Source organism: Apaloderma vittatum, unplaced genomic scaffold, assembly GCF_000703405.1.
Source record: "Apaloderma vittatum isolate BGI_N311 unplaced genomic scaffold, ASM70340v1 scaffold7297, whole genome shotgun sequence".
Taxonomy (NCBI): Eukaryota; Metazoa; Chordata; class Aves; order Trogoniformes; family Trogonidae; genus Apaloderma; species Apaloderma vittatum.
The window spans coordinates 31,934-54,380 of NW_009724457.1; the positions used below are offsets into that span (position 1 = coordinate 31,934).

The 22,447-nt window shown below is 50.2% G+C and overlaps 1 protein-coding gene across 1 annotated transcript in view; it reads left to right on the plus strand.

Moving 5' to 3' along the window:
- ZNF185 (zinc finger protein 185 (LIM domain)) overlaps positions 1-20,136 on the plus strand; it is a 20,249-nt gene extending 113 nt beyond the window's left edge. Inside the window, 25 exon segments of the mRNA XM_009872494.1 lie at positions 539-619; positions 1,647-1,730; positions 2,838-2,876; positions 3,269-3,349; positions 4,800-4,868; positions 5,460-5,540; positions 5,981-6,049; positions 7,573-7,656; positions 8,497-8,545; positions 8,889-9,052; positions 9,897-9,986; positions 10,461-10,559; positions 11,241-11,339; positions 11,972-12,075; positions 12,722-12,793; positions 12,796-12,880; positions 13,065-13,166; positions 13,570-13,725; positions 14,951-15,064; positions 15,333-15,428; positions 16,533-16,634; positions 17,788-17,856; positions 18,788-18,868; positions 19,194-19,296; positions 20,038-20,136. Of these exon segments, the coding sequence (XP_009870796.1) occupies positions 539-619; positions 1,647-1,730; positions 2,838-2,876; positions 3,269-3,349; positions 4,800-4,868; positions 5,460-5,540; positions 5,981-6,049; positions 7,573-7,656; positions 8,497-8,545; positions 8,889-9,052; positions 9,897-9,986; positions 10,461-10,559; positions 11,241-11,339; positions 11,972-12,075; positions 12,722-12,793; positions 12,796-12,880; positions 13,065-13,166; positions 13,570-13,725; positions 14,951-15,064; positions 15,333-15,428; positions 16,533-16,634; positions 17,788-17,856; positions 18,788-18,868; positions 19,194-19,296; positions 20,038-20,136 (2,272 nt within the window).
- Positions 20,137-22,447: the final 2,311 nt, after the last annotated feature.

Sequence of the window (22,447 nt, forward strand, 5' to 3'; positions counted from 1 at the left end):
CCACGCATGGCTCTGGCAGCCCAGCGCTGATGCAGTTCTCGGCACTGCCGGCAGCTGCGTGTGGTCGTGAGGAGTTCCTTGAGCCGGTAATGGCCTCTGTATAAAGTGAATTTTATCACTTGGTAGTAATTAAGGTAGGAATTGGAGGGTGCAGCCTGGGGATTTGGTTGGCGGCATCGCTGGCCTTTCTGAAACCAGGAGGAAGGAGGCGCCTCGTGGCAGAACAGCGCTGCTGACATTTCCTACACGGTTTTTTCACGTCAAAGGCTGTGGCTCTAATCTGAAATGCAGATGAGCATTTATTACAAGCCAGCCTCTAGGCTTAACCCTTATAGCAAGAAAACAAAATCTTACAGGAACGGGTGCACCCCCACGTGCGTGAAAAATCCAAGTGCCTTCCACTCTCATGTGCAACACTTGTAGGGGCTGAACCCATTTCCACACACCCTGCCCTTGGGTTTACCTTGAGTTTTGCTTCTGCAACAGCCTACAGAGACAGTTCCCTCACCCCGGCTCTCCCCTCCCCGTTCTGTTTCAGGGCTCCGTATAATGTCAGGCAAAAATCCGTGGACTTGGATGAGGAGGACGTGCCTTTTAGCGCAGACGAACATAAAAAGAGGTATGCCCTCCAGGTAACCACCTTCTTCTGGCAGGGGCACTGACAAGTGGACTTCACTTCAGCTTAACTGGTCATTACTGGGAGGGTCAGTTCGATGACGACCCATTAGGGTTGATTGCAGTAAAATAATAATAAGCAGATATTTCTATGCAGAGCGCATCCATGCCCCCCGGCGACTGCGCTCCCAACAAAATATAATTAAAAGCCTGACATGATTCAGCCTGACAGCATTCCCCAATTAATTTGGCAGCTGGAAATGGGCTCCGGAATCCATCGGCTACATAGTGTCTCTGTGAAAAGATAGAGACTACAAATAGCCTGGCAGGAAAGGGAGGAGCTCGCCTCCCGCAGCCAAGGGGTGCCTTTGAGCCTGGACCACTTGGGGACTTGCATCTAAGTCCAGATCCGGACGGGTTTCTCCTTCTCATACCAGGAGTGTTGTGTCTGGCTGGCAGGCCTGCAACTGCCACCGCCCGCGCACCTGCCACAGCCAGCGTCCTTGTTGCTTTCAGCTGAGTTTCTGAAGAGATTTCTCCTCAAATACAAAACTCTTGAGAATGCCAGCTTGGGAATTTGCCCGCTGGAGATGAGCCAGTAAAACTCCTTGCAGAGATCCTCCTTCTCCCTCGGTCCGTGTGCTGGGACCGATACAGACACGCACAGCCCATGCAGCACGTCAGCCACGACACCCGTGTCCTGGGGTTTTTGTCCCACTGTGTGCAATGCTGAAACAGTCCAGGTCTTGAGAAAAGGGGGAAGTCCCTCTGTCCTCCTGGAAGAGGAAAAGCGTTTTTTTTGTTATGGGATTTTGTTTTATTTGGGTTTTTTTGCATGAATGATACTAAAGAAAAAGACAATCCATTGTTACTCCTCTTGGCTCTGAGTGGATTTCAGCTCCCCAGAGCACGGGAGCTCTGTCGGAGTTAGCACAAGCCTCTGCTGGGTTGTTCACTTATTGTCTCTTCGAAGCTATAGCCAGCAGCCACTCAGAGCCTGGGCAGAATGTGACCCCTTCCCTCTTTTCTAGGACAGAGGCGGCCAACAGTGTCCTGCGACGCACTGCCAGCAGGGAACGGGCTTACGTCCTCTCGGCGGCCAAGAAAAGCAACGGGTGAGTCTTCAGCCTCCAGGTGTGGGGCAGAAGAGTGGGAAGAGACTCTTGAAATTGGTCTCACAGGGATGGTGGCCTGGCCTGAGATTCTCTGAAGGTGGCAGGTGCCTTTCCAGCGAGTGGAGAAGGTGTAGCTGCCATCTGTCAAGGGTATCTCCCGGTTTCTGCAGGACTGGAGAAATCCTCCAAGAGTCTTGGGATTGTCCTTGGTGAGAAATTTTGGGAAGAGAAAAGCCCTGATGGTCCCTAATTCCCTGAGGCCCACAGTCAAGACTTTAGTTTTGAGAATCAGTTCTTAATACTGCTCTCTCCAGTCTTGTTGCAACGAGGGGAAAAACAGAACAAACATAAACCTCATCCAGTGTGGATCAGTTTTTTGTGACAGTTTGCCTTTACGTCGTGTTTGAACTACAGCTGGATTTACAAGATTGGGATCTTAGCTGGAGCTTCAAAACAGTTCTGTGGGGAAAAAGAACCTAATGTGTGGGAGCTACGGGTGTTCAAGGCTCTGTTGTCCACCTCTTTGCCAGGAGGGGAAGAAAAGAAAAACCACATTTCCAAGGTCTCTGATCTCCCAGGAGCCACAATAGTGAATTTTTTTTGCAACTGGCTTTCACTATAAATCCTTTTCCTCTTGTTATAACTCAGGGTGACACAATGAGGCACCAGGAGGTTGCCAGTGCAGGAGGGAGCAGGGAGGGGATGCGCCAGCAGCACTCAGCTGTGCCCAGAGTGAGAGAAGTGCTTGGGCAGGGTTTGTAAGGACATTAAGGGTGTTTGCGCTGGCTCCTGAGCCTGCTGTGGTGTGGAGGGAGGCAGGTTTGTATGCAGGAAGAAAAACAGCCTTCAGGAAGGCGTAAAATTAAAAAGGCCCTTTGAGGAAGCTTCTTCACATAACTAGCTGCTATTCCTATTTTTATTTCCTCCGCTCTGTAATTTGCACGGGTTTAACACACCCAGGCGCTGTCAGCTCTGCCCAGATGGTGCTACCTGACCCCTTAATACCTTGCAGCATACGGGTCAATTATGGGTTAGAGGCTCTGCCCCTGCCCAAGGTGTGTCTTGACCTCCAAACTTCTAACTGTTGCCTTTATTCTTCCTTTGCAGCAGCCCAACGCAAGAATTCCTGCCGTTGTTTGCCAAGAGGTAGGTCATTGACCCTCGGGAGGTGCTGCCACGTGTCTGGGTGCTGTACCAGGGCTGCTGGTGGGTGCTGCGATAGGAGATTCCCCCTGCCAGTGTTTCAAAGCAGAGGAGAGACACTTCCCTCAGAAGGATGCTCTGGGCTGAATGACACTGGCTCCCGAGAGCCCCCAGCCTTGTAAACGCTCAGAATCCGGCGCTGGTGATGCTTTGCGTTATGGGCAACCTGAGACAAGGAGAGACTCCCTCACCTCAGGGAGCATGAGGAGCAGTAAAAATCTGCTGCTAGGGGAAAGAGAGGGGAAAACATGGCTTAAGGGAAAACAGGGAGAAACTGCCTGGCTTAGCTAGCAGGAAATAATGTGATATTTGACTCTCTCTTTGCCTTTTGAAAGAATTGAGATAGAAGAAGAGGAAGGCCAGCAGAGGAGGAGTCCAACCATGCCTGGCAGGTTTACACTGGATGACAACCACAGGTATTTACCTCATCCTGGAGCAGCGTGTTGGCTGTCTGTGATTTCAGGGCACACGCATTTGCCATCTGTGCAGACAGCCGCATTTATCTGCGAGGTGACACTACCCGAACCCAACTAGAGAGGGCCAGAGTGTCATAAAGTGCCCGACTGACAGCTCTGGGAGGTGACAAACTCCGTTTAACCACAGGCCAACTCTGCTGCGAGTTGTACGGTGTGAACCTGCCGCCCGGCCCCTCTCCTGATCCCGCTCCGCAGCCCAGCCAGTCCTGTCTTCACAAGGTGCTCGTGTGCCGCAGGAATGAGCCTGGAAAGACAACTCCAGGAGGAGTAGGGGCAGCCATCAGATAGTAACGATTTTCTTTTACCAGCAAACTTGGCTGCGTGAACTGACCCCATCACCTAGACATGAAATACTCGATATCTCATTATTTCCAGTCCCCTGAGCCAGCTCTCTGCCTTCGTTAGACTTTGAGATTTAATTATTCTGCTGTGATGGCGACAGATAGGTGTGACTGGAGAGGTTCGAGAGGTTCATTATCTTTAAATTGATCTCTGCTCTGATGGGAAATGTTCACCTTTTCTCAAGCCCCCAGCCCCTTTCACAGGCTGCTCCGAAGCCCAAATATACGCAAGAGCCGTACCGAGCTGTGACAGACCAGCCCAAGCATTCTCACACCCTGGTCGTCCCTGGTGTAAAGGGACAGCAATGACACCTTCCCTCAGCCCACACAGGTCAGGAGCAGTGGTGTGGGGCTGAGTGAGACCAGTCTGTGTGGAAATGTTTGCCCTAGGAGGGAGAATCCCTCCCCTGTTTCCACGCAGATTTGTTTAATTTGGGATTCAGCTCTCTGTTCCTGTGGTGATGGTGGCTTGGTGCCAGGCAGCAGCATTAGTAGCTTCTTTGCCACTCTGGTCCTTCGTGGGCCCAGCAGGGAGCCCAATAAATGGGGCCTTTCAGCTTGAAATGCTTTATTTTCAGGGTGAAGGAGCTGCCTCACGAAATTTTGGTAGTGGTTCTGCGCCGTTGTGCAGGTTTGAGGCAGGGCTGGGAAGCGATTGCCCCTCTTTCCTCACATGCACGCAGGGAAATCAATTTTTTTGAATGCGCTGAACTTTAATCCATTTGTTTGGGGGAAACTGATTTTTAGTGCACGCTCAAACCTCAGGAATGAATGCGCCAGCTGGGAAGCAGCTCCAGCTGTGCTAAGTAGGAAAAGCCAGTTTCTAAAGACTGAGTATTTTGGCAGAAAGGCAGAGACCAGTTATACGAGTGTAGGGGCAACTGCCCACGAGTCCTGGCGCAACAAGGTTTGGCCTCGCTGCCCGCGAAGCAGACACAGCAGCTGTGCACCAGAAGGCAGAATGTGTCCCCACAGGAGAAGGCACCTAAAAAATCTGCTGTCTTTTAATGCTTTGTTACCTCTTTTTCTTGTTTGTTTTTCCTTGTCAGTACTAACGGGCTACGAAAAACCACCACTTCCTGGAACGAGTCAAAGACAACAGCAGCGTCTTCCTCCAGGTGAGTCTTATAACACAGCCAGGATGTCTCGGACTCCCGGGAGGTGAAATGAAGCAACTTTGCCAGCCTGGTACATGGGAGATTTTTCTTACATGCAGGCAGCTGTTTTAAAAAAGATTTGGTGTCTGATTTCCACATTATATCCCGCAAGAATCTGACAACATTCTGATAGAAGTGCTCAAAACCTGAAGGAAAAACAACCAAACTGGCTGAACTACTACAAATATGTGTAGGGGAATAATTTTCAGTTGCTTCTGACTTTGATTGAATTTGTACAAAAAGTATAAAAAGTGCTGAAATGGTTTTCCGCAGCCCTGCAAATGGTGCTTTGGCTACTGACCTTGTTCTTTTTATTCTTTGTGTATCCCTGGCAGAAAGTAGGTATGTCTGGCAGTATCAGTGTTTTTAAGTTAAAAACCTGCTTCTGGTGGGATGACTGTGTACGTGAACATATTGAAGAACGGCGTCATTTGTTTTCCACTTTATTTATTCACAGAAGGGAACACCTCCACGCAGGAAAATTTCAGCCAGCTGCAGCGGGGAGCTGATTTGTTCAGCAATGACAGCTTTTGTCTTTGCCTTCTTTTGCAGCCCTGAAACAGGCAAGAAGAGCCAAACCACCACAACCTGGAGCGAGACTTCTGTTAGAATCTCCACTACTACCGAAATCAGGTAGGTCTGCTGGCCCTGCTTCGTCCTAGAGCTCCTCTCAGGACAGCAAGGGGCACGCTGCGCTGGAGGCTTTGGCTCTCTTGGCTCTATTTTCCCAGATACTCGATAGTTGTGGACACAGCGTGGTGGTGGAACAATAAATACTGTAGCACAAGGAAGCTAAGAAAGCAGCACTTTACAAAAGTGTCGGCAATCTGGGAGGAAATTGGCCCAGCTGGAAGCCGTGAGCCTCCCGCAGCTTGAAGGTTACTTAGTTCTTTACGATGAGAATGTGAAGCCCAAAACTGCAGACCTTTTTTATCTCCTGAACCCATCGGGCTTTCATTTAAATCCAGTCCCTGCGCTGTACGTAGCATGCGTCCAACAAGCCATCCAGGTCCTGCGCCTCACGTCGTGCCCCCTCATCTCCCTACCTCATCCTTTTGCTGTTTTTCTTGCAGAAATGGTGAGAGCAGACAGGCCCCGAGTGGGAAACCCTCATCTGAAACTGTGTCACAGCTTGAGGACGGGTAAGAAGTTGAGAAAGGCTGATGTGTGCACTACGGCGTAACCCTGCTTTTTGCTCAGAAATAGTATATACCTGCTAGTGGTCTCCAACAGATGGGATCTCTCTGCTCCTGGGCTGCACTCCAAGAGCATCATCTGCTGGCTAAGCTGCAACTTGTCAATTTTCTCTGCTCTTCCTTCACCTCCCTCAAGGATTCTCCTCACTGGCACAGTCCCTGAAGAGTCTATTTCATGTGTTTATTTTTAATTCACTGCTCCAATTGCCCTCCCACTGCTGTACCCAGGGGAGCTTCCTCCACCTACAAGGGACATGCAGAACCTCAGTTGCTGGTGGCTCCCACTAACATCGGGTCTGGTCCTCTGCTCCCTGTAGAAAGCCTGAAGGGGTGGCTGAGCAGTGGGGAAGTGTAAAAAGCTTCTGTTGTATGAAGGAAAAACCTAAGGAAGAGCTGATTAGGAACCTAAAGGTGTGAGTACAGGTGCTGGACGTGCTGAGGGGCAGAGCCTGTGTGGCTGCACAGGTGTGACAGGGAACTTGGAGGGAAGCTTCTGGCCCTCCTGAGAGAGACATCACTCCCTCCTTGTACACTTACGTCCTTCTCCTCTGCACTGTACACAGGTTTTCAGCATACACCCCGTATTAGCAGAGCTCTTTTTATTCTTGGTGTTAGCACCCTGAGTTTTGGGCTGAAGGAGGCAGAGTTGGACGCATGGTCTCACCTTTGGCTCTGTTGTGCTTAAGCAGCTGCAGAAGGCTTGGATCCCCCAAATGAACTTCTGTAGCACGTACAGTTAATTGCAACTCACTCTCCACCTCTATCAGTGAATAGAAAACTAGAAATGTCCCCAAACCAATATCACAGGTTGAAGTAAACTCTTAGAAGGGCTTGAGAAAAAGGTAGAGGCTGGGCTACTGTCACGATCGTTCAGCTGAGGCCCATAAATAAATCCTTGTGTGTCACTGCAGGGACAGCCCGATTACAACACGCCCATTGTGCTCGGGGTCGTCTGGGTCACGGAGCTGCTCCTAATTGTGAGTCAGTCTCCCAGAGAAATTAGAGGATGCCTCATTACTTAAGCCACCTAAAACTGCAGCGAGAGTAATTGGTGGGGAAGGAAGGAGACAGCTTGATGGGTCTGGGGGAGTGAGAGATGGGCTTAGGGTCCAGCTGGAGGACCTGTAGTAAGGCCTTTCTGGCCCACGAGTAGAGGCAACAGCTGTTGTAGGGAACTTAGATTCACCTGAGCAGAGGCGAGCAGCACCTGAACAGGCCTGTGGTACTCCGAGATCTGCCCCCTCCTGTCCTAACACAGTGAATTAGCCCCGTTTCGTGCTCCTCCTAACGACCCGTTAGCAGGCTGCTGCAGGATGATGCTGTTGGGTCATCTCTCGTTGACGTTTTCCTTTTTCTAGTGACAGACCTCCGAAGGAGAAGCCTGAGCCCTTTCTCCTAACGACGCGTTAGCAGGCTGCTGCAGGGTGATGCTGTTGGGTCATCTCTCGTTGCCATTTTCCTCTTTCTAGTGACAGACCTCCGAAGGAAAAGCCTGAGCCCTTTCCATGGGATGAACTGGCCCCTAAAGCAACCTTGGTTACCACGAACGGAAGGTAGAGCTCACGTGAAGTCCCTTTATTGACCTGAGCGTTGTGCAAATTGTGCGTTAGCAGGCTGCTGCAGGGTGATGCTGTTGGGTCATCTCTCGTTGCCATTTTCCTCTTTCTAGTGACAGACCTCCGAAGGAAAAGCCTGAGCCCTTTCCATGGGATGAACTGGCCCCTAAAGCAACCTTGGTTACCACGAACGGAAGGTAGAGCTCACGTGAAGTCCCTTTATTGACCTGAGCGTTGTGCAAATTGTAAACTGCTGCTCTTGAGCTGCAGGGACACTCTGAATGGGTATTTGCTGATGGAAAAACTCGGTTCGGTCTGTGCTTGGCACAACTGCAGCAGTTTCTCTAAAATTCTGTTTAAGAAAGGGGAGAGGGAAGAAAACACTGCCCTCTTCAACAGCCTGGAAACAAGAGAACAGAAATCTGGGATGGAGACACCTGAAGCTCCCCGTTTTGTCAGCTCCCCTGAGACAAGCCAAAGGGTGCCAGGGCCGCTCCTTCCCTTCTGTGCGGGCAGATGGAGGAGCCTGAGCTGCAGCTGGGGGCGGAAGGACATCCCGCTGGTTTTGGAGGAGTCCTGGCTTGGATTTCCAGATGAGTCCGTACCACTAGCATCTGTCATGGGCTGATGGTGCTCAGAGTTACTAACTGCTCCTTTGTACTTCACACGTGCTGAGTCTCCCTGAAGTTTTATGCTGTTTTACCCGTAGAGACAGACTGAGGAACATCTCTGGGAAATTTTAGGGATTTCCTCCTCTTTTATTAAATGTGTAAGAAAATAATTGTAGACCATTACCCAAACCAAACGCTTTCTAAAGTTGGTGTCTCTCCTTTTCAGTTATCCTGAACACACAGAAACCAACAATGGATTTTACCCAACAAAGTGAGTGTAAACTTATTAAGAGTGTAAAATTAACTTTTTTGTGATTTTATAGCGAGAGAGACCTTTTCCTGACCTTGTGCTGCCCTAGCAAAAGTGTTGTAGGAGCAGCAGGAGTGCACCTGATCCAAAATGGACCGAGATCTTTCACCCTCTCCCCTTGCCGTAGCGCGAGCTGGTTGGATTTCTGTCTCTGCCCTTCAGGGCTGCTGCACAGAATTCTCTGAGCTAAGCAGGAAGGAGGAAAAGATGTTATGTTTGAGACAGGAAAACATCACGTTTGGCTTTTATTTTTTCTTTTTGCTCCTTGCTCTGTTCTCCAGCTTGCTAAGCTTCCTTCTGTGCCCCAGGGAACTCCCTCTCTAACCAAGTCCAACTCTGGTTGCAGGGACAGACCTGCGGATGCTACGGACAAGCTGCACCATCGGTACGAGGCCTCTTCCTCGCTGGATGATGCAAAGTCTGAACCTGCAAGGTCAGAGCCTGGGGCTGGTGCTTGTGATGCTGCTCACAGGGGACAGATGTTGGGTGGGAGAACAAGTAACTCATCCAGAGCAGAGCTGGAAGCAGAATCCAAATGGGACAACAAAAGCAAGGGGAGGCAGAAAACCCTTCATGGCTGAACACTGGGAATGACATTCTTTCCGTTCTCTGTTGGACACCAATTTCCTCCTGCAGAAGCAGCCTGGGACCAGGTAGAGCAGCTTCATCATTGCTTTTAACATTGATCTCAAAAATGTCACAGTTCCACGTGCTCTCTAGAGCGTGCTTGCTCCCTTGACAATGTCAGAGGTGCCAAATCAGGAAAGAATTGCTGCAGTTGACAGCAAACATGCTAATCTCCCTAAAGCTGCTTTCTTTGTTTGCTGTAGTCCGTTATTTTGGAACCTGACTCCAAGTATTGGCTTACCAAAGCACTTGAGGTGAGAAAATGTCATCTTGAAACCTCCCAGTTGAGGTGAGGAGCAGCATCACAACTAGGATGGTGTAAAGCCCAAGACCTGGAGCTGCTGCTAGTAATGTGGAAACGTCTTCCCCGAAGGCGTTCATGTTGTGCTTTGTCCCAGGTGCATGAGCCTGTGACAGGCCAGAAAAGTCACGTTTCCAGCCGAGACGTGTGTGAACTGAGGCCAAGCAACTGCATTAGTTCCACTAACAGCCTCCATTCTTCTTGATTAGAGATAGTGAAAATGTTTCTTTTTTCTGAAGGAAAATTGGTTCTCTGAGAAAATGAGTTTCTCTTTTCTGGTCTCATATGAAGGGCAGTGGTGTTATTTCATACAAGTCCCCCCTGAAGCCTTTGGCAAGCTATCAAGCTATAGATTCCTTTCTTTTTTTTATAGGTTCCTTTCTTTTTTTGGCAGGTCTAGCGTGCGGTCTGATGTCCCTCCTCCTACTACTGAGACACTCCCTGTGCACCTAAAGGACACAGAATATTCCTTTAAAGGGTAAGAGTAGGGTAAATTTAGTGACGCATGCGTAACACTGAGGATTAGGGGAAATCTGCATGGGCAGGCACAGAAAGAGGCTTCTTCTCACAGCTTTAGTCCCAAGGATGAAGGTGACTGCACGGAGGTTTAAAGCACAGCTTGCAGAATAAACCAGAAGTTTGCGTTGTTTCCCTCCACCATCTTTGATATGAGCTGAGCACCTCAGACTTCTTTTCGCCTCTTAGTGGGCTTCAGTCACCACCTTCTCATTTGCTGCTGATCCAGGGCAATGCTGCTGTGATGCTGGGCTGGCAGCAAGGGAGCTGAAAGGCAGCTGCGGTCTGACCGTGGTCCCCAGAGAAAAATCCCAGTGTGGGACAGTGAATGGCAGAGATTGACACGAGGCTCCCCTGGTGAGCAGATGGCATTCACCAGTGCGGGGGTTCTTGTGCCAGCTGTCAAAGATGTAACGGGCCTTTCTTTTGTTGTCAGGTCTGTCCTGGGCTACAAGGAGAGAAGCAGCACCCCAGAGAGCAGATACGCAAGTCCCGAGGTCCCAGCATCCAGCAAGCCTTACTGGAATGAAGAGGCGTAAGGACCTGGGGTGCTTCACCCCGCCTTTGCTAACGTCTTGTCTCTCGTTGCCGAAAGCCTTGGAAATACTCATTGCTCAGGAAATATGGAGCATGAGAACAGCAGCGTAACAAGGGCTGTCTGAGCAGCTCTAAACCGCTCCTCTCTCCAGCATCCCTTGAAGTAGTAAATTTGCTGTCAAGTTCACCGAAGACTGACCACACAGCAAACACATTTAATGTTCCCTGGTTTCTCCCCAGCAGCCCTGAGCCTTGCTGCACAATTCGGCTCTGATCGCCCTCCCCCTCCACCTGTCCTGTGCTTTGGAGTCTGGGCAGAGATGTCTGCAGCATCCTGCACCAGCCCCGGGCTGGGACACGAGAGGGCACCTCCCGCTTCTTCTCCCTTGCCTTCTGCAGGGAGGAGCCCAAGGCACGGAGCCAGATACGAACTGGGGCAGTAGGATAATTGGGATGCCCTCCCATGAGTCCGTTTGCGTGGACTAGTACAGCTTTTTGAGTACTTTTAGATTTTTGCACCCTAGTGCAGAGATGGGAAAGCAACCAGCATTGTGCTGGTCACAGCTTAGCCCTTGGGAGTTCCTCCACCAATGCCTTTTGTCTTCTCATTGTGCGCTGAGCTGAACTTTCAGGTGTTTGTGCCTGGCAGCCACAAGTGGGATTTCTCTTCCTTTGTCAGCTCTTCCCAGGATTTCAAAGAGGGGCGCGCCCCTGTAGAAAGGGGGCACGAGAGCGTGCGGGCCTCCGGTGACTACAGACCAGAGCTGATCCGAGAAGGGTGAGTGGTCACTAGGACTCACCTACAGCATCTTTTCATTCCGTAATTCTTTGTGTCTTATTCTGCTCCCCGGGTAACTGAGGCCACAGAACAGCTCCTCTGCTTTGCACCCAAGAGCAAGGGTTTCCTAATGGCACATTCCAGCCGGCAGTCCCGCTGGAAAAACCAGCTGACTGGGGGAGACATACGGTGCGTGAGAGACAGTTTCTGCGCTGACAGCGTGTGACACGGGTCCCTCAGCATCAGTGCAGATACCTCAGTACCGCAGTGGCAGGTGGTGGCTTCTGCTGCCCAGAGATCTTAGCAAGTACTACCCAGGCCTTTGTGAAGCTTCAGAATCCTGCTTGAGCGTGTCCTGAGGTGGTAGAAGCAGCTGTCGGTCTGAGGAATCCTGACACGAGTGCTTTCTCCTGTGCCGAGCGTTTTCCTTCCGTGACAAACTCGGAGGAAGGGCCGTTAGCTGCGACCCTGCGAGCTAGAGCAGGATCTGCACGCGATTCCCGTCAGATCCGGTGCTGGGGCAGTGTGGAATTGCTCTGGCCAGTGTCTCCTGCTCCCTGCCTAAGGAACGGGTGTCTGCCCATCCCAGCATGGTTCTTCTCTACTGCCTTAAGCACAGTTCTTTATTTTAGGTTTTTGGACTCAAATGACCATACTGAAAAGGGACAAGAACCTCCTGACCATGATGGCCACCCAGAGCTTTCCAGGTCAAAGGAACATACTGAGCTTGAACCCAGCACGACTAGGTAATCTCAGATAATCGCCTGCCTGCTTTTTCCTCTAGTAGGAGGGTTAATCCCTCGTGTGTCTTCCCCCACACACCGAAACTCAACCAGCAGCAAGTCAAGAGTAGGAGCTGCGTCCTCTGTCATCAGCCTTAATGTATCAGGGCAGGGTCTTGGAAAGCATTTTGAGAATTAATTTCTTAGAATCTAATTAAATGCAGTTTTGATGCAGGAATCTAAGCTGGTTTCACGTTTCCTACAGGCTGTTGGTATTCCTGGGGTGGGTGATGTGCACGAACATGCAAAACCAGCTTAATGCAGACAGGTGTAAATCTAGTGGGTCTATCAAGTGGATAAATGCTTCTGAGATGGTCCCCACACGAGGCCAGCTCATGCTCTTAGTGGTCTGATAATCCATAATGGTCATAACTAAAGGACTAGAGTTAAAATGTCAAGTTTGGGAAAAGCAAATAAGTAACTGATACTCATCAGGAGCTTTATTTTTCTTTCAGACTTATTTTTTTAGAGATTTGTCTTTTCCAACTGTGGGGTTCTTGGTTTAGTTTTTTTTTGGGTTTTTTTTTGCGTCTCTCTGGGTTATCGGGCATATTCTCACGCAGGGATATCGTACTTTTCTTGAGGCAGGAGATTGACCAGGGGTTGCACTCACATCCTACCGTAATTCTACATGCAGTGGCACTTCTGCAGACTCTAACGGGTCTTCTGTCTTGGCAGGTCCAGCTCTTTACCCAGAGAAAGCAGCATCACTGCTCCAGAGACCCCGTGTGCAAATGACTGTGACCCCGGCCAGGACAGGTAGGGGCCCAGGCACGCTTTGCTGCTGCCTCGCACGTCTTCTGTGCTCCCCTCAAGTGCTTGTTTCTTGGGTAGTGAATTCAGAAGCCAACACAATCACCGTGTCCCTGCGTTTACTCACCGCATTGGACAGGTTTAGGCACAAGTGCTAAAGCTGCTGACGGGCTTTTTCCTCCCTGACCAGGATCACTCCAGCTTATGAAGAACAAACCCACCCCACGACAGAGAGTCGTCACGAGAGCCGGGGAGACTGGAGACACGACGAGGCCAACACAGTGGCAGCCAGGTATGGTAGAGCTCTCCCTTTGCTTCAAATCCTCATCTTTGCCGTTCCTGCTTCTCGATACAAACCTGGCTGCAGGGCTGGACCTGTGTAAATTTGCCTGGCACGTGCGAATCACATGGTACAGAAGGACTATTAGATTTAGGATTCCACCCACGTAGGCTTGTTCATGTTTCAGTTAACAAATTAACTTAGATATCATGCAGCATGTCGTCGTGCTGGGAATTCAGGTTGTGGAGGTGAGGGGAAGCGGTACAGACCTTTGCCATTCCCCCGACCAGCGTGCTGCTCCAGCTTTTCCTTATTGCCAGTAGAGAGAGGAATGATCCTGCCTTGGCAAATTTTGAACGCGTGCATGAGCTGGTCAGAGCAAATATGGTCAAAGTTGGGTGTAATTCTTTAGCAGGTCTAACTTCAGCTCAGAAGAGAGTGCTCTTGGTGCATATGAGACCCAGCACCCCACACCACTGTACGTGGACCGCCAGCCTTTTAACAGCAGCCTGGCAGCACCCAGCCACAGGATACCATCCTACGTGGACAGCCAGGTGTTCAGCACCACAAGGTAAGGGCTCGGGGACGGGATGCAGAGACAGGAAAAGCTGCTGGCACAGAACTGTTTCACAGAAATTCTGCTCCAGGTTGGACGAGCTCTGAGTCAAGAAGCGAGATCTGGATTTTGTTCCCATGGGTAGCAACAGTATTGCCAGGTCTCACAATTTTTTGGACAGGAAGAAGGGATTCAGGAGATCTGGAAACGGCTCTGTAGTGCTGGAGAGTTCTTGGCAGGTTGTATCCAGACCTCCTGTGTGGTGCCTGGAAGCGTGATGTGTAGAGCCCACATCTGCTGCTCCTCTCTAACTGTAGAGATGTCGATTCAGGAACGTCCTATTTTATTTCTCGTGAGCCTCAGTGACATAAGTGACACTTCATGTCATCTTCATCTCTTTTAGCGTTTTTTGAGAAAGTTGATGTCACAAAGCTCTCGTTTGCTTTTGGGGGCACTTGCAGACCAGGACTAGGAAAAAAAGGGACAGACCTTCGTCGTACTTTGTAGCCTGTCAGCATCCCCGGCACTGTGTGATGCTGACCCATCTCTCTGCAGCGCTAGAAACTCACACTCCGTTCCTGCCCTTGGGTTTATATCACAGACCAAATTCACATCTTGCCCAGAGCAGGTTTTTCCTCCTCTTACGATGAGCTTAGCCTGCCCCTCTTTCTCTCTGTAACGCAGCATTGATCTGCAGTGTTTTTCAGCACTGTTTAACATTAAGTTATACAGTTGCCTGAAGCTTTAATCAGTGCTGATATACAATATAAACATAATCTGTGGCCCCGGGGCACTTGCAAGAAATGAATGACCATAAGCTCTAAGCTCATTCTGTATATTGAAAGAACCTGAGCTCTGCCCACAGGTTAAAGCCATTCCCATAATGAGTTCTGCCTCGGAAAAGCAAAAAGGTCTGACACCCAGATGGGACAGCTGGTCAGCAGCTCACACGTGCAGAGCGTGCTGTGGTGGGTTTTGGGGGTGCTGGGGAAGGGAAAAAAAATTGAAGGTAGATTCGTTTATAATCTGCTTCAGCTTTACTCTCAAGAGTTAGGTTCTGAGAGTGCTTTTCTGGCCTCAGAGCTTTGTACCTGTGCCAGAAGCAGCACAGGTGAAACGGGCAGAGCAAAGGGAGAAGGCATCATGGCTGTGACTGCTGAGACAAGACATTAATTGGCCAATGTGGGGGCTCCGGTGGCTCCTGGTACTGTGTAATCAGGGCTTTGTTCTTCCTCACCAGACCTACCCCAGATTATGAAGGGAGAGTTTATGATGGGAGAAGCAGCCCCAGGAACAGCAGATACGACAGCGCTAGCGCCAGAGGGCACGGGGAGTTTAACCTCACGGCTGGACGGTAAGAAGGAGGGTGGGATCCAGGCTTGTTAGCCCTAAGAACACCCCACAGCCACGTTTATTCAGTATGTAGAGCATCGCTGACCCACTTCTTGCCGATTCATTGGATCTAAGTGCGTGCAGTGAGGTGCTGTGTGCGCGGGTGGCTGTGATGAGTGGGTGGTTTTGACGCGAAGCAGGGAGACGTTTAGCCAAGGTTCTCGCCGCTTGTGAGAATCCCTCATGTGCTCACGTTCAGCGCTTGAGAATTGTATCACTTCCTTTCATAGCCACGACTCCCTTCCCAGAGACACCACCGTGTCCATTTCCCAGAGAAGCCACAGGGTGCCGTTCTACATGGACACCTTAAACTATGACAGTACCAGGTAAATGGGTGGTTGTGAGGGAAACCTCCATGAACCAGTGGTGGCAGAGAAGCTGGGAAGCTGAAAGAGAGAGGAGTTGTCTCTAGGGTCTGAAGGTGTGATTTAGAGGCACAGAACTACTCTTAAACTGTTCCCAGCAAAAGATACCCAGTGCAGGGGCTGCAATTACATCCATCTCTGGAGATTTTTCACCACATGGGGTGCTGGAACAGAGTGACAGGAGAATGGAGTGCTGGTTCCTGGCTACCCCCGTTCACCCCTTTGCAGAGGCTACAGAAGACAAGAGAACTAAAAGCAAAGAGAGATGTCGAGAGAGAGAGGATCACTATCTCCAGAATGTCAATAGTTAAATGACCGAACTGGTCCCAGAACAAGGTTGCTGGAAGGGGTAGGAATATCCTTACCCTGGGCTTTCTGCAGCCCTCTGTGACAGTGTCAGTCCCTCCACGTGTGGTCCGACACCACATGGAGGCCCCAGCGTGGGTCTGAGTGTTGGATCCACAGAGAGGAGCACGTTGTGGGTGTGAACAGGAGGCACAGGACCCTTGAAGCAAGATGAGCTGCAGCCCTGCCAGGCAAACTTCTCAGGCGTCCTTGCTGTGTGGACAGGCAGAGCTGTTTCCCAAAGATGTACCTGTAGTTTTGCCACCTTCCCCCTCTACGGCTTTTGAAATCTCGAAGTGGAAGGATAGTTATTTTGTGGGGATAGTTATTTTGGACTTCGGCCAACATGTCCCCATCTCCTCCTCTCCTCCTTCTTCTCTCGGTAGCTGCTCCCATTCTGGCTGTGTGATGCACTTGCAGTCTGTACCTACGTGAATATCTTGTTAGGTTTCTGCTTTGTGGGTTTTTTTTCTTTTTCTCCCAAGGCCCTATAAATGAGACTTTTTGCAAATCGCTTCTCCAGGGAAGTCATACTGTTATGTGGCAGATGTAAAAAGAGAAAGGAGCCTTTTTGGCCTGTGATAAAGATGAATTAATGTGTATTGCCTAGGGCCCTGATATTGTGCCCTCCCAAACCACGCTCTTCTCTTGGCTGCCACCTTGGATCAGGTCATGGCTCACGTTTACAGTGTCCATGAACTTTTTTGTCTCTCTTGCCAGGTTTCTCTCAAGGTCAAGCGAGAGGATCAGCACTCCAGTTGCCACCTCACCGCACGACGGTCCAGCAGCCTCTGGGTACCAGCCCGACCCCAGCACTGCCGGGTAAAGGCCAAAGGGTGGTCGTGGTCTCCCTGCTGCGATACGGGTTTCTCATGCAGCCCTCCTGTTCGGGGCAGACAAGCCAGGCTTTGCTGCTTGCCAGCTGGGCCACAGCACGTTTCTCAGCCGCTTCTGGCTAAGAGCATGGGCGTTGCCAAGGTGGTCAGAGCCACCCAGAAGGGAGAGGATGGGCTGGATGCTTCTCTCCAGGTGCCCATGAATCTTCCAGAACACCTTATAGCTGGAGAGATGTGATATTGCTCACCTCACGCATGGGGCTCTTGGAAAACTCTTTGTTGTCTGTCATGAGCAAGTGAGCCGTGTACATGCAGCCAGTATATCAGATTTTGGTGGGGCTGGCACTCTCATCTGCAACACTTGACATGGGAAGTGTCTACGCTAAGTTTAGGGGAAAAAAAAAGAGCTTTTCTTCTCTTCCGTTAGCTGTGACACGGCTTAGTTTGCTCACATAAGAAGAGAGGATTAAACATAGCTTATAGGCAGCAGTGAAAATGCACCATGGAGAAAGAGCCTGATTAGTTCATTTCATGGCTCGGGGAAGAGAGCCAGTGGGCACGGCGTCGCCCCTCGCTCTGTGACAGAGCTGTAGACAGACAGATGGGGCCATGTAATTTTGAAAGCAGAATTTTAAAGAGGGAGGAGTATGCAGGGAAGGGTCAGCAAAAACATCCCCAAACAAACCAGCAGCAAGTTATAATGGCTGAAAACGCTGGAGATGTTCCAGGGACAAAGCAGTCGCTGTGAGTAGCGCCGCGCCAGTAGGGCTTTAGCGTTAACGGGCAGAACCACAAGCCCTCTAAATACTTATTGTGTGCATAATCCTGACATGAGTCGAAAAAGACTTATCCTTGCAAAACAGGGGATAACTGGATGAAAGAGTTACATTATCCATCCCATTCTTTTTAATTAACTTGATTTGTTTTGGTGGGTTAATTAGAGGGGTAAATTAGGTGTTATTTAGCAACAATGCTCCATTTTCAGTATGTATGGGAGAACAAGGGCATGTCACTCTGTGCCTCTCTGTGCACGCGTTGCGTGTCCAAGCGCACGCATGTGGTCCCTCGCGATGCCTCTCATTAGCTCCGGTCTCTTTTCTAATGCAAATGCTTCTCCTTCTCTTTCCACCCGCTCCTAGAAAAGGGGTCCTTTTTGTGAAGGAGTATGTGAACAGCAGCGAGAGATCGGCCTCCCCGCGCTACGGCAGGTACGAGGAGCGTGCGAGGACAGTCCCATGTCCACACGCGTGTGCAAAGCGACAGCGCGTGGCTTTGCCAGCCGACACACACCGAGCGAGCTCCCGAGCTGGAAGATAACCCAGGAGGGACTATGACATTGCGGGCAGAGAGTTTTTCTAGGACAGCAGTGCTGCTTTGGGGACCCAGGAGAGTGTCTCTGCAGTCGAGGCAGGTGAAAACCCTGCCCCGCAGTTTTTTAGGCTGCACTTCGGGACTGTCAGGCTTCCCTGCGCATTCACATGCATAACCAGACAACTGGAGTTGGTGAGAGAAATTTGGAGGTTGCAAGTTCTCGCTCAAACAAGTTATTTATGAGTCAGAAGAAGATCCAAGATGCCTTTTTCAAGCTTAAACCTTTGGTCTTCTGTGTTCTGCTCAACGGTAACTAAGTAAAGCTACTCCAGGTTGACACTAATGTGACTGAGAGCAGGATCTGGCCCTGTGTGCATCGTGCTCACACTAGTGTGGCAGCAAGTTAACACCCAGGTTGAAGCTTCCCTGCTGGCATTTGTTCCCCCCAGCACTGATGACACACTCTGTAAATCTCCAGCTGTTCCTACAGGCCAGCAAAGCCGATGTCACCACCAAAGATAAACGTGTTTGTTGCTGCAGCACCTAAAAACCACAGGCAAGCAGGAGGCAGAGAGGGAATGCTCAGTGAGGTGACACTAAGTATGCATTCCCTGTCTTTTCCTGCGTAATAGCTCAGGATTTGGGAGTTTAGCAGCAATGAAAAGAGCTGCTATTTATAGGGTCCATATGTAAACACTGGGGCCCCAGTGAGGCCAGAGAAGTTTTACTGAGGAGTGCACTGGACGCAGGAGTGATGATTAATGGATCCATCTGAGATGCTTATCCCATATATCACTGTTAAGGGCTTGTATTTTCTCCTGACTGCAGTGGCAGCCTTGTGGATTTGACCGATTTGGAGAGAGCAACGTACAGCCACCACAGCTACCTGTCCAGTGCTCCCCTGCAGAGGTAGGATGCTCTGGGGCTGCCTTTGGGGTTTCAAGTTGAAACACAAGTGACTTTAAGGCTTTGCTTTTTTAGAATATTGGTGTGTGTTTGGTGAAATACCAGCATGAAGTGTAAATGATCTTTGGGAAATATGGTGACATTGACCTTAAGGTCTGTACTGCCCTGCTGGGGCTCTGCATCCCCAGGTAACACTTGCCACAAACACGTGTAGAAGCAGGTAGCTCATGGAGAGCAGTGCTGGTGTTGGGTAAGAAACCGCTGGGACCAGTGCTGGGACTGGAACCAGCTCGTGTTACAGAGGAATTCACCTTCTGTTCCTTCACAGGTCCAGCGAACCAGTTTGCAGTTACTGCAGCCGTGAGATCCGAGACTGCCCTAAGATCATAATCCAGCACCTTAACATCTGCTGCCACGAATACTGCTTCAGGGTAAAAAACCCACCACATCTTAATTCACAGAATGGCCTAGGCTGGAAGGGACCTTAGAGACCATCTAATCCAGCCCCCTGCCATGGGCAGGGACGCCTCTCAACCAGCCCAGTTTGCTCCAGGCTCATCCAACCTGGCCTTGAACACCTCCAGGGAGGGGGCAGCCACAACCTCTCTGAGCAATTTATTCCAGAGTGTTGCCACCTAATTAGTGACTGCCTTTGTGCTGCTGTGAAGTGAAGTGGTCAGAGGAGGAATCTTGGTGCAAATTCCATCCTCAGACTTTCAGGGTGTGCCGAGTGCTGGCATCCGCATCACAACAAAGGAAGTTGTGCAGTCACAGACGTTCGTTGTTCAGCTCTTCAAATGAATGTGTATTGGAACAGGAGAATTCTTTATTGTCATCTGATAGAATAGAGGCACCCTCTCTGCTCGTGTCCCTGTCCTTGTGGCAGACTTGCTGCTTTGTGTCTTTTGTGCCCCAGTGCAGCTCTTGCTGAATCTCTCAAACGTTGCAGAGCTTGCAGGTCAGGTCTGTGGAAGGGATGAGTGCAGGAGGAGGGGGGCTGCAGTGGCACCTGTCTGTCATAGAAAAGTTTAGCCTCAAAGGTCACTGCTTTTGGCATCCTCACACCTTTATGAGATGATACCTTTATAAAATGAAACTGTTTCAGCATCCATGCTGTGATCACTGCCTCGTGCTTTGGTTCCTGTCCAACCACCTCATTTTCCCTTTGGCAGTGTGGAATTTGCCACAAAGCAATGGGAGATCTTCTGGACAAAATATTCATCCACCGGGACATTGTCCACTGTGACAAGTGCTATGAGAAACTCTTCTAGGTGAGTGTCCCTTTACAGCATCAGCATAAATGGCTGGATGAGAGAGCTCATGGAGAGCATTTAACCCTCACGTTTAGCGAGTGACCCAAGCAGGCATTGTTCTGGGCCTTTTCAGTGGGAAGCAGTGACCTCTGTTGCAGAATTAGCTGGAAACACGGTCCCGGGGGTCTCGGCTGGAGCCAGAATCTCTGGCCATAATGTGATAAACAGGCTGTGTTTCTCTTCACGTGGGGGAGACAAACAGGGGGCTGGCTTGAGCGATGAGAGCAACGTCCCTTGGAGGCTGGGAGCCTGTTCTGAAGGAAATTAAAGAGTTCCTCCTTGCATCTGTCAACAGATCAACAAGGATATGGTTTTGTTGGATTATCTGGATGGGACAGGAGTCAATCACAGCGGCAACCAGAAGCCCTGCCCTGCGATTATGAGACGAGGTCTCCTTTCCTCCCTCTGCCTCGTGACAGAGAGAAGCAAGGAAAGGGGCACCTGCCTTGCTGCACACGTGGCAGCTTTGTTGGCCTAACACGGTGCGACTGACTCGCCTTTCCCCTCCCGTTCCTCCACGTTCATCTGCTCCACTGACCCCTCTAACGCAGCGTTCCGTGCGGCACCTGGCTCCTGTGCTCACCTTCTCTTCATTTTCTTGCAGGGTTTTGCAAAGCCGGAGAAGGCGGCCGGTGGCAAGTCCTCAGAAGATATCCAGCAGCTCCTGACTGGCTACGATAGCAGAAATCTTGCTCCCCACCCCCTCCTTCCCTCGAGTTATTTTTCCCTCTCACTGCCCGGTCACAATGAATGAGTTTAACGTCCGCTAGTTTTTGCTGTCAGCTGCACAGGTGCCAACGTTAAGGCAGTGTCATCTACAAAGATAAGTGGGCTGATTTTCCAAAGGTGCTGAGCGCCTCCGCTCGTCTTTGACTTCGTTAAGATTCCAGAGTGCTCCCTGGGTTGGAAGTCAGGCAGAGAGCTCCTTAGGCCTCTCTAGGCTGACTGCGAGAAACCTTTTCTGATTGTTTTTACATCTTTTTTTTCCCCCTTTCGTTTCTGCAATCAGGCTGCAGCTTAGCGCATGTGAGCGGGTACAAAGCGAGCAGATACAAGAAGCGTTAAACACTAAATTTGGATTCTTGGGAGGGTTTGAATTTAGTTCTTAGCAAAAGCCTATTTCTGCTTCTCTCACCCCTAAATTCTGCCTCAAAATAGCTTCTGCCTGATTTCTATTTGCTTTCCATAGAAATAGCTTCTGCCTGATTTCTATTTGCTTTCCATGGGCTCTCAGGAGCACTTGCAGACTCACTTTACTCTAATTGTGTGTCAGCTCTAATTTCCCTTTCCTGCCTACTCCCTGGTGGATTGCTGCAGCAGCGTGTGTGGCTGCTCTCTGTTTGGGGAGATAACGCTCACTTTCACTTGGGAGTTTGACTTGGCCTCGGGTGGAAGGTGTCTCCTGGTCATACAAAGTGTGCCAGAGAACAGGTATCTCAATTGCCTCTCCTGACAAAGCACAGGACTGAAATCTGAATTTCCACTCCCCCGCCCCTCGCCAAAGCGTACCGTAATGCCTCTCTCGTCGCTCTAATTTATTTACATCGCAAATGCTCGCTCACAAAACGGCACTTCCAGCAGGTGCTGGGCTTACTGAAAGTCAGAATTGCCTAATTTTAGCCCTTAACTCAGATGCTGAAAGGTTGAGAAAGCTGAATGCCGAAACCTGAAGGTACAGCTCTGACAGAGTTGCCATTTTCTCTCTGAAAGCATTCGGGAGGTCTGCAGAGTGCCCAAGTCAGACGTGTCGTGGCTCTTACAGGGAAATAGGTGATGGCTAAAGCTCTAACGCAGGCTCGTGTTAGCTAGATTTTCCTTTATGCTCTTAGTGATGGAAGCTGGCATGCATGGAAAAGCTTAGCAGGTTAGCATTTTACAGCACAAGTGCTACTTAGCTGCTTTTTTTTTTAGGCCACTGTACCAGTTATTTAACCGAACTGTAGGCATGACCTCAGAAGCAGCTCCACGAGGGGAAGGAACTCCGGTTGAAAGCGATAACAACTCTTAAAGCCGTGCCCGCAAGGAGGGACCGAGCTGCTCCGTTTTGAGCGTGCGTGGTACAAGTGAGGGACCGACAACCCCTGGAAACCTGACAGTCACGAAGGTGTGGGTTTTGAAAGCGGCTGCTGCTTTGCCGTTTCCCAGTTATCGAGATGTTAAAGAGACGTTACTTTCCAACGAGAAGAGGGTCACAAAGCACCTCATCTCCCCCAGCTGCTGGTTTCTGAAAACCACGGCCAGTGGTTCCTCACTGGGCCTTGTGCCAGGG